This window comes from Thamnophis sirtalis, unplaced genomic scaffold (genome assembly GCF_051295495.1).
Source record: "Thamnophis sirtalis isolate CommonGarterSnake01/CBP01778 unplaced genomic scaffold, rThaSir2_p1.2 scaffold_2, whole genome shotgun sequence".
NCBI classification, from domain to species: Eukaryota; Metazoa; Chordata; class Lepidosauria; order Squamata; family Natricidae; genus Thamnophis; species Thamnophis sirtalis.
The window spans coordinates 140064600-140076943 of NW_028261382.1; the positions used below are offsets into that span (position 1 = coordinate 140064600).

The 12344-nt window shown below is 36.2% G+C and overlaps 1 protein-coding gene across 1 annotated transcript in view; it reads right to left on the reverse strand.

Annotated features, from left to right (window-relative positions):
* Positions 1 to 12344, reverse strand: part of RP1 (RP1 axonemal microtubule associated) — a 211981-nt gene that overhangs the window by 37709 nt on the left and 161928 nt on the right. Inside the window, exons 40-42 of the mRNA XM_087707060.1 lie at positions 8525 to 8656; positions 6872 to 7053; positions 6266 to 6352 (exon numbers count right to left, since the gene is read on the reverse strand). Coding sequence (XP_087563186.1) covers positions 6266 to 6352; positions 6872 to 7053; positions 8525 to 8656 — 401 coding nt within the window. The remainder of the gene's footprint in view (positions 1 to 6265; positions 6353 to 6871; positions 7054 to 8524; positions 8657 to 12344) is intronic.

Genomic DNA, 12344 nt, shown 5'->3' on the forward strand with positions numbered 1-12344 from the left:
ATTTTATAAGCAAACTAATGCTATATTTTAATATTTCTCCAGTTACACTATGGACACCTGTAGTCTTACTATTTTTTAACATCGCAGCAGTAATTCACTCATGTTTATTTCATTTAGTATCTTCCATGCCCATTTCTTCCTTAAATCCATTCCTAAAACTAATCAAAGAATGTGTGCACATTCAGAAATGTTCATCATCCTTATATCTTCATTGATTCTTTCATCATAAAAAAAATCAAATCAATGATGTGTTTAGATTTAGATATGTTCTTTTACCATGTGTACAAATGAATAGATCTGCTTAAATGAAACAAAACAAAACCCTGCACTAATCACTATTTTCATTATTTATTCTTAAGTCTCCAAATAGCTCGGGGGGGGGGTACTTTCTCACATTCCCTCAGATCACCCTACAATTTTTTTTAATCCTGAGTCATACATATTCAGAATGTTGCACAATTTTTCTTAAGATTATTCTGTTTTTTTCCATTGTTATCATTCACTGAAACATAACCACACCTATATAAGGACTTCTACTTTGATGAATACATACAATTGATTACATCAATTCATAGTTTCAGATTTTAAACATTTTTATTCACAATTTCCCTGTAAATATTCATCATCTCTACTGAATAAGATCATTCATATTACACCTTTATATCATCTTTGCAGCACATGACATGACTATTTTTCTTCCTTCACTTACTTTATTAATCTATATGCTTTACTTTTTACTCCTCCAGTATTTTAAGTTTCCTTCTTCAATATTCCAAGTCATCAACATTGTAATGATCATCAATGCTACATGCAGCATCTTCTACTAGCCAGTTTTTGTCAATGTTCCGGAAATGGATTCAAAGGCAATTACTTTCCAAGTATACTGATACCATTCCATGAAAACTAGATTCTCTAGTCTAAATTACTCCATAAGGCATTTATCTATATCCCAATAACTCATAAGTACATGCTGGGTAATGACAGATTAGATGCTCAGAAGGATGAAGCTTTAAAGTTGAGTCCAATAAATCAACTAATAATGTTTTTACGCTTATTATTTGGACAATAATTACTACTGATTCTTTTTTTTCTATCCGGTAGTTCTTGAAAATAATACCTCTTTAACTTAGGTGTCAATCACTGTTTGTTTATTTACTTCATTTGAAACATGCATTTTTCTTATTTTGACATTACTTGGAATTAATTAAATAGGTGTTTCATAAATATTGTTCATGTCTTTATAAAGTTGGATTGGATTGGATTTATTAAATTTATAGGCCGCCCACTCCCGAAGGACTCCGGGCGGCTTACAGAAAATAGATTTTAAAAAGAAGAGTTAAAAACAACAGAGGAAACAGATTAAAAGAAACACATCATGCACCCAGTCTAATTGGGGCTGGACCTCGGTCAAGAGGTCAACAGCCCCCGGCTTGCCGGAATCGCCAGGTTTTGATAGCCTTTCAGAAGGCCATGAGAGTGGGTAGGGTCCGGATCTCTGGGGGTAGTTCATTCCATAGGGTCGGAGCAGCCACAGAGAAGGACCTCCCCCGGGGAGCCACCAGCCGACATTGTCTGGCTGATGGCACCTAGAGAAGGCCCACCCTGTGCGATCTTATCGGTCGTTGGGAGGTGTGCGGCAGAAGACAGTCTCGCAGATGTCCGGGTCCTAGCCATGTAGGGCTTTAAAGGTAATAACCAGCACCTTGAATCGTGCTCGGAGACCAATAGGGAGCCAGTGCAGCTCGCGGAGGATAGGTGTAGTGTGGGTGTACCTTGGTACACCCAGTATCACTCGTGTGGCTGCATTCTGGACTAATTGTAGTGTCAGAACACTTTTCAGGGGCAGCCCCATGTAGAGTGCATTACAGTAATCAAGTCTTGAGCTGCCTCCTGATCCAAATAGGTCCACAACTGGTGCACCAGGCGAACTTGGGCAAAGGCCCCCCTGGTCACAGCCAACAGGTTCTAACATCAGCTGCGGATCCAGGAGGACCCCCAAGTTGTGGACCCTCTCTGAGGGGAGTAAATTTTCTCCCCCCCTGGCTTAGGGACGGACTATCTGGGCTGTCCTTGGGAGGCAACATCCACAGCCACTCGGTCTTGTCAGGATTGAGTGCAAGTTTGTTCACTCCCATCCAGACCCTAACAGCTTCCAGGCACCGGCACATCACTTCCACGGCTACGCTGAGCTGGCACAGGGCGGACAGATACAACTGTGTATCATCCACGTACTGGTGGTATTTAATCCCTTGCCGACTAATGATCTCACCCAGTGGCTTCATGTAGATATTAAATAGGAGGGGGGACAGGACTGACCCCTGTGGCACCCCATAATTAAAGGGCCTAGGGGTCAACCTCTGCCCTCCAACCAACACCGACTGCGACCTGTCGGAGAGGTAAGAGGAGAACCACCATAGAACGGTGCCTCCCACTCCCACCTCCTCCAGCCGTCACAGAAGGATACCATGGTCGATGGTATCGAAGGCCACTGAGAGGTCAAGGAGCATTAGGATAGAGGATGTCCTCTATCCCTGGCCCGCCAGAGATCATCGGTCAGTGTGACCAAAGCAGTTTCGGTACAGTAACCAGGCCTGAAACCGGACTGAAAAGGGTCTAGATAATCTGCTTCATCTAAGATCCGTCGGAGTTGAAGATAAATTGCACTACTATTTTCTACTAAAGGCTATTCAATGATGTTGAAACTCATTAAACAATGTCTTTATTTTATATCTTTTGGGGATTACTCTAAGAGCTTATTTATTCCTAAACAACAATGAATACTTTAGACTTCATAATTGCTTAGAGACCACATTTTCTTCTAGGTTCCACATTAACCTTTGAGTCAAACATTGAGTGTTCTCTAACAGATTAGATTTTCCTGGGAACGCTGATTGATAACAAAAGGAAAAGTTAATTTGTGGAAGTTATAAAATAAGGAGGTAAGTGTAACATGAGATGGATTGTGTCATCTAAACTAGGGAAAGACAAATTGAACTAAAGCCTTAAGGGTATACAGAAAGCTAAATAGGGGAAGGGTGAAAAACCTGCTTTTTTACCTTTATCTTTGTAATCCACTTATTTTTACTAATAAAAGAATAGTGGCTATTGGAAAAGCTGCAAAGCAAGGTGAGGGAAGGCAAAATTTGTTAGAGCAACTGACAGAAAAATAAATTGCCCTAGAAACATAACAGAAAACTGTTTGAAAAAATAGAAAAGCAGATATCTGAATCTGTCAGATCTGATAAAAATGAACTGAAGTGGGAAAGAAAGAAAGGTTTGTAAAGATCAAAGAAGTTAAAAAAATTGAACAATCTTAAAGGATAAATCAAATTAATAATGAAGTGGAAATTGTAATTTTCAAATGTGGAATATAAATAGAAGGAAGGAAGGAAGGAAGGAAGGAAGGAAGGAAGGAAGGAAGGAAATAAAGAAGAAGGAAAGAAGAAAGAACAATGCTAAAAAATTGAAACAAAATGTAATTTGTCTTCAAGAAACCCATATTAGAAAAATGGATATAAAATATTTTATCTGAAGAAATTTGTGTAAAGAATTTTTTTCAATAGGAGATAAAAAGAAATTGAAGGTTTTTTAAATATAAACCCTCATTTGCAACCAAAACTGATACTGACTTATTATAATGACAGATAAATTTCTCTGCAAGGGCCCTAGACTTTGATAGTTGGAATTTATACTCCAAAACAAAAAACAGTACACATGTGGACAAACTAATGGACTTATATGAAAATTGGTATTTAGTGGGAGATTCAATGGAGTAATGTGTCCCAAAAAAAAGGAAGGACAGAACTCCTGAGACATATTTCAAAATAACACAAGGTAAACTACTAGAAGTTTAGCATGGAGATGCAAAAATGATGATGCAAAAGAATTCACTTGTTTTTCTAAAAGACACAGATCCTTTTCAAGACTGAATTTTGCCACTAGTGTTCATAAAACGGAGATACTTATCAAAGACTTTTTCAAATCAAAATCCAGTGACTTTAATATTTAAAAGGAAAACAATTTTCCTCAGATAATTGAATGTTAAACAAAACTATGTTGCAGTAAGAAACAATAATGGGAAATTGTAAAAAGTATATTTTTGATAATAATCTTAATAAAGGTACAGGCATGAAAATGGTTCAAAATTAAAATAAAGCTTTTATGAGGGAATATTTTATACAGCATAGTAGTAAACTAGAAAAAAGAGAAACAAGTCAAAAATAAGTAATTTTAGATCAGATAAAAGTGAAAGAATTAAAGAAATTCCTCCCAAAGGAAAATTATTTCACAACAAATCAAACTTTTACAATGATAGTTGTCTTTATTAGCAGTAAGAAAAAAGAAAGTAAAAATAATTACGTAAAAGAAAAGAATGTTGAATTTGCAAATAAGCCAGGGAAAGGGTTAGAAGGAAAAAGAAAAAGAGATATTAAAATTACAAGGTGGAATTACTATAAAAACATATAATCCAAAGATGAAAAATATTTCAGCAATAAAAGAAAGGAAATTTCCTGGTAAAGACTGATGAATATTTACTGAATATCGCAGAGAAACCATTAATGAATAGTCTTATTACAATAAGGGACGTTTGTGGAGATATTAAAAAGGTTTAAATAGAAAAAGCATATAGAGCAGATCATTTAGCAACCTCATAAAAATTTTGGAGATCAATTATTATAATCATTGCATGGAGACTGACATAGCATTAACACTTATTGAAAGTCAAGACTTGACTTCACCAAAAACTATCATATATAAGGTGACCAGATGTCCCAATTTCAGCAGGACAGTCACGATTTATAACAATTTGTCCCGTGTCCTGGGGCGTTTTTAAAAAGTCCTGATTTTCTGGCTTCATGTTGAAAGCCCCATGGATTTGCTTAAGAAATCTTAACCGGGGCAAGACAAAAGACACTCTATCTAACCTCTCTCTCTCTGTCTCAGTACTTTCATTGAAGATATTAAAACTTTAAAGCAAGAAAATGGACCCCCCTGCCCCTTTTACTCACTTTTATAAGAAAAGATGACCCAGTACCATAGAGCTCCAGGAAATACTTGGCTAGAGAGGCAGCAAGTGTTCCTTCCTGGATTTTCCGGAGGGGAGGGGCACGGAGGTTGGAGGTCAGCTCGTGTGGAAAAAATGGTGGCAAAGTTTCTTTGAAAAATATTTCCCTGACTAATTTCCCCATTTTAATTTGCTCAGTTCTTTGTATTAACATCTACATCATTCTGGATTGACTTGGAGTGCTCACTTGTGCCTGTTGGTAAGTGAGCTGGGGTTTTTTCTTTTATTTTTTAATGTATTTTAAAATAATATTTTATTTATTGTGCATAGGATTTTTTAAAATAGTTTTATTCTGTGTGGATTCTTTTTTTAAATTGTCTTAGACTATTTAAAAAAAGATTCTATGCAAAATACAAAATACCAGCTGCAGTTATTCACTTAAGAACTGTGGCAAGAAAGGTGGTATAGTGACCAAAGTTACAATGGCATTGAAAAAAGTGACTGATGACCATTTTTCACATTTAGCGACCATTTTCACACTTAGCAACCATTGCAGAATCCTCATGGACACGTGACCAAAATTTTGATGTTTGGCAAAAGTTACAATTTATATTTGTAAATTGTAGTTATGTTGAAATAAAAAATATATTACAATACTATTTTTGCGTTGTATGAAATTTTTTGTTGCTCTGTATAAAATTTTTAATCAAGCCCCCCCCCCCCCCCCCGGGCAAAGGTGTCATTCTTTACCAATCTGAAAATCTGGTCACTTTAATACAATATCAGTACTTAATAATGATTATAAGTTATTCATGATGATATTAGTTGAGAAAATAAATCTGGTTTTACCGGACATTATTCATGAAGATCACTATGCAGTTTTACCTAAAATAAATGGTTTTGTTATGTACCACTACTATAAAGATTTGAAGTAGATAAAAGGACTTTTAGTTTGAAATATAAAACAGAATTTGAAAAAGAATTATGTACAAATGATGAACATGTTACTTTAAAACAATTTAAAACATAAATTTTGAAGCTATTTCTTTATAACCTTTCTATTTTGCTTTCCCTTCCTATTTTCTTTCTTATTCACCTTTCTTCCATTTTTCTTTCTTTTCTAATATTTGTATTGTTTTTATATTGTTCAAATTTCTTCAATTAAACTATATTAAAAAGCTGTACTTTAAGGCACAAAATTGCTGAAATACCATCAATACTAAAGTATGAAAGTTAGCATAAGTAAAAATGAGGCAGTACCTTATGCAGTTTGATCCCTTTATTCAAATTTGAGCAGGACGACAGAAAGGAAAGCTTTGTTATTTGACCAATATCACCAATACTCAACTGTTAAAGGAAAAACAACAACTATAAATAGATTTGAATGATTTGGTGAATAGATTTGGATTCTTTCTCTGAGTGTATAGGTCTGTCTATCTATTTTAAAATGTCTTCATTTTCATATTAAAATATTACTTTTATATGCATTCAAATCTGAATCTGTTTTAAAAGAGCAATTAAACTAAAAGGTAAAGATATCAGCAATAAAGATTAGAAAATACTCTAGGTCCTCAGGATGTCAGTTCCACTTTTCACAGTCTGTCATTCCTTCAGTATGTGAACTTTATACTTTTCCCTTTGGAATTTAAGAACGTATATCTAATATAGCATTCTGTGTTATCCATTGAATGAGCAAATGCATTCGGAATTTCAGAAACAGACTACAAAGGATACTAATCCTCTCCTATTATGACTCTCAAGCTTTTTACATTCTTATGCTCAATTTCAGATGCTGACAACAGGGTGGCGAACCTAAGCAGAAAGTAGAAAGCATCCTAATTGCAATATTAACAACTAGAAACTTACCAGAAAGGGTTCATTTTTAAAATGTTGAACTCTCTGTGCAAATGATACTCCATTGGTTCCATAGGCAAGAATTTTTATTTCAGGCATTTTTTCTGGAACATGGACAAAGTCTATCCACAGTCTCCATTGTCCTTGGCTTTTTGCTTCAAAACCTTTCATGGGGCCAGATTTTTCTGTCATTTCTGAATGAAATACAAATGTGTTCCAGGTTTCAGTTAAAAAGTCAATCTGAAGTCATTTATTATTTTGTTATATTTAGTCTGTTATGTTGTCTTATTGCCAATATTTCTAGAGCAGGGATGTCAAACTCACGGCATCACATTATCATCAGATGACATATTATGACTTCCCCCCCCCTTGGTAAACTGGGGGTGTGGCCAGCATGTGATGCATCCGGCCTGCAGGCTGCGAGTTTGACATGCCTTTTCTAGAGTAACATCATATAGAATTTGAAGTGTGAATTACAAATATGCTTTAAATTCACCAAAATTCTGAATTGATTCCAGGAATCAAAGTAGGTTTCTTTTGAAATAGAATGAATCTAAAGATCCCCAAACACAAAGCTGGGTAAGAAAGAGGGAATAGTGTACCCCTGTGTATTGTTGCATCAACAATAAATTAGGCATATTGGAGTAATATATTGCCAAATTTCCCATAAATTCTCTATCAGGAATGAAACCTTAAAAAAAATTGTGGAATCAATGGAATTTTGCATGCTGTGTTATGAGGGTTTCCTTAGAAACTGCAAGATGACCAAATCAGTCTTCCTGTGTTACTATTTCTGTACTTGATCCATTTCCTGCTTCATCTCACTTTTTGTAACTTGAGTTTCAAAAAGACTGAATCCTAAACTGTTTGTAATTTACCATATATTCCTAGTCCTTTCATGCCCAGAGAGGAATCAACATCCAAAGAATGAAGGACAGCCTTCAGAATCTTTGAATTAGTTTGTAGGAAGACTAAATCAAGGCATTCTCACTGAGCCCAAGAACCTGGACCTCTGCAAAGGCTTTTAGCGCAGAACAAAGAAAATCATAGAGGTGCAGGTTACAAGACAAAACTTCCTAGAAATAAGAAGCCAACTTGAGACTTGGATCCCTTTGATTTGTAAAAATCAAACCAAGAGTTGCATCTGGATATTGGTAGAGCCTCTCTATTGGGCTTCTCTGTAATTAAATGGTTTGGTGCACTGCTTCCTAAATTGGAAGTTCTGGTAATGCTAGGGTGGAATTGTAAAAGCCTAAGTCTAAGCACTCTTAGATAGGTCCACTAAGTCAAGATATTCAAGCCTTTTGGGTATCTTAGAAGAAATTATGGGACTGGAAACATTTACTTATATATATAAAAATATGTGTGTGTGTGTGTGTGTGTGTGTGTGTGTGAGAGAGAGAGAGAGAGAGAGAGAGAGAGAGAGAATGTGTTTATGTGTGTGTGTATGTCTGTATGTGTGTGTATGTATGTATGTATGTATGTATGTATGTATGTATAAGACAAATTATGTTACTCATTCCTATGATATTTTGAAAAGTTGCTTGTCAATTTATGTGATAATTTTATGTGAGACAAATGCACACATGCATCTATTTTGTATCTCTACATCTGTACATCGATCTCTATCTTTGTATCTTAAATTAGAAAATTAAGACACGTGACCTTGTAGTGGGATTGAAGCTTCTGTAAAATCTTTCTTTGACTGTTGATGCAACCAGTTATTATGAACAAAAGTATATGTAGTAAAAGGATAGTTTCTTTCTTCTATTACTATCTTCTCTAGAAACCAATCATCTAGGAGAAAAAAAGAAAAAGGTTACCATTCAATTTTCTATTTTTGTTTGATTTACTCAAGTAATAACAGCTATACATACCACACTGTATAAATGAGTTAATTAAAAAAGATACTGTGTGAAAGCTTAAATAACACTGCAATGGAAGGACTTTGTGTTGTTATTCTTTTATACCCTTAAGTGCAAATGTTCAACAAGAATACTTGAAAAATCCTATTGCTTTCTGAAGTGAAAATCCAATTATATTTTCAAATATTGTAAAAATATTGATAGAATCAGTATTCATGTATTTTAGGGTTCTGTTGCAATACTTTCTTCTAATGATGCTGTCATGGTGCCTTTAAAACTAAAGAACAATAATCAAATTAATTTTGGACAGTACTACATGCGTGTAAAATGACAAACTGAATTGTAAATTTACTTCATAGCCTAGCAATATATATCCCGTATGAATTTAAAGTAAATAAGTATGATCTATTCAAGATCATACTTAATATTAAATCAATACATGATTACTGGTGATATTCAAATAAAAATGAATATCTACTCACTGGTTATTTGCAGCTATACATTTTCCATTATTCTTGAATACATTTGTGTAACTTGCTGTAGCTGCTCCCCATCCCAATCTCATTCTGCATCCTGTTATTATTCTGGGTCTACTACTCCAAGTGTATCTTGAGAGTGCCAGATTAAGGGAGATTACTTTTTGGTTTCTCTTCTCAGTTATGATAGAAACTGAGTTGACTTGTATATGTAGAAAATCCTTCTTGAGTCACTTCTTGCTCCAAAGTTATAAACTTATGGCTGGGAATCTAAATATTCAAAGGCTACACTGATCCAAGGTGGGCATTATATTTCAGTGTTCCCACGACTCAGCTTTGATAATGTGATCATGGGGATGCTGCAACAGTTGTATGAAAAACTCTCATAAGTCATGTTTGTCAGTGCTAGTATAAATTTTCAAATTTCAAATTTAATAGGATTTGTATGCCGCCCACTCCCTAGGGACTCTGGGCGGCTTACAACAATATAAAAACATTTAAAATATTTAAAAAATATACAGAATTAAAATTTGAATGGTTGTTAAATGAACTGTTGTAAGTTGAGGACTACCTGCACTTGGTTAACCACCTTTTATACAATGACCCAAAGGTGCTTTTTCAAGAAGCAACTAGGCTTGCACGTGTCTCACTGCATTGCACTGTGTATATCACGTTGCACAGTTTGTATCTGAGTATTTTATCTTTGGGGTGGACAAGCTTCTGCCTTAGTGTATACTTGGGTTTAAGGTGTATTGTTCAAGAGGAAATGTTGCAAAGATATTATGTAATATTTCTATGGGATTTGTGGAGAAATTATAGCCTCATCCATCGTCCTGAGTATCATTTTCCCCTTTTTCCTGAAGCAAAAACACCATGGTATTGGAGGAGGTGGAGTTGCATTATATATAAAAAAATCACTACATTGCTACAGAAATCCACAAAACCATATGGGTCAATATGAAAGGAAAAAATAATAACATTGCTATAGATGTATACTAAAGGCCACCCAACCTATCAGAAGAAATAGATGAACTTTTTGCTAAACAATTAATAAATATATGTAGGAAATACACCACAGTAGTAATAGAAAACTTTAACTATCCTGATATCAATTGGGAAACAAACTCTGCAGCAAAAGGAAGATAAAAAAGATTCCTAACCAACCTAGCTCACAACTTTGGCATCCAAAAGATAGAGGAGGGAAATAGGGGGAAAGCTATACTGGACCTAATTATTACTAATAGAGAAGAAGTGATAGAAGGAGTTGAAGTTGCCAGAACTTTGAATGAGAGAGACCACATCATATTGGAATTAAATATAATGCAAACACCAGCAATAAAATATGTTCAGCCAGTGTCTTAAACTTCAAAATAACTGATTTTAACAAACTCAGAGACAGTCTAAGAAAAATTCCATGGATTGAAATCCTAAAGGGGAAACAACTGAAGAAGCATGGGAAACTGAAAATTTTGATCATAAAAGCCCAGCCAGCACAATACCACTGAAAAAGAAAAACAAGAAATCCAAGAAGACAGTATGGTTGCATAAAGATCTCTCTGATAAACTGAAAAGGAAAAAGGACAAGTAGAAAAAATGGAAAGAGTCATAACTAAGGTATCAGTAGATAACTGAAATATGCAAAGATGAAGTCAGGAAAACAAAGCGTCAGAATGAACAAAAATTTGCAACAAAAGTCACAGAAAATAAAAAGTTTCTTCCTAAATATAAATTACAAGAAAAATGAAACAGTAGATCCACTCAAGGGAGAAGATGGCAAAGAAGTAAGAGGCAGCAGAAAAAAAACACAAGTGTTTAAGTCATTCTTTGCTTTAGTCTTCAAGCAAAAGGAACCTATAGCCCAACCTATCAAAAACATAACTCTAAAAGGTAGAGTAGAAATAAAAATTAAAATAAACATGAAAATGAGTAGAGAACACCTATCTGATCTTGATGAATATTAATTACCGGGACCTAATGGATTACATCCCAGAATTCTGAAGGAGCTGGCAGATGTTTCCTGACAGTTAGAACAATTAATCAGTGGAACAGCTGAAGGAGCTGGCAGATGTTTCCTGACAGTGGAACAGCTGAAGGAGCTAGCAGATGTTTCCTGACAGTTAGAACAATTAATCAGTGGAACAGCTGCCTCCAGAAGTTGTGAATGCCCCAACACTGGAAGTCTTTAAGAAGATGTTGGATAGCTGTTTGTCTGAAATGTTATAGGGTTTCCTGCCTATAGTGTATCCAACACCCCAGAAGACAAGCTCATGATTCAAAAAGATCTTGACAGATTTGAACAATGGGTCCTATCCAACAAAATGAAATTTAATGTGGAGAAAATCAAGGTTTTGTATTTAGGCAGGAAAAAACAAAGTACAACTACAGATTAGGTGAAATCCGGCTCAAGAAGAGACTGCTTAGGTGTTTTTTACAGGGGTTTTAAAATCAAAATTTAAAGGGAGGGCGGGGGTGTTGATACGGATTGCTCAGACAGGCTTGGGGGGCAGTCTGTCAGGGCACAGGCCAGAGCTAACTAATGGGTGCGGGTCGGGAGTGCTGGGAAGGGTTGGGATTCTGGGGGAGACATTAAGCCATTCCATTGGGGGGTCCACCATCTCTACTGTTTGTGGGAGAGGCAGATATGGTGGGGGCCGAGGGCCAAATTATGTTTGGGGGATGTGGGTCTGCTGTTTAAGAGTGATCGCACATTCCGACCCTCATCACCCTTCTCACACCCCTGAGTACTCGGGATTACAGGACCCCGGTCTCCGGCTGGTATCGCTTAACGCCAGGTCCGTGGTACATAAGGCTCCCCTCATTTACGACCTCATACAAGAGAGTAGAGCGGACCTGGCATGCATTACAGAGACCTGGTTGGGCCAAGAGGGGGGTGTTCTCCTTAGTGAATTATGCCTACCAGGCTTCTGGGCGTTTCACCAGCCAAGAGCCCAGGTCAGGGGTGGGGGGGATGGCGGTGGTTATTAGGGAAAGTCTCAGACCTCAGGAGGTCCCTGTGCCTCAGATAGGCGGGTGTGAGTCCCTTTTTGTGAAATGGGGCCTTGGAGTTCAGTTGGGCCTTTTTGTTACGCACCTGTCTCCCTGCTATGTTTCATCGGCCCTGCCGGAGCTGCTAAATGTGTTAGC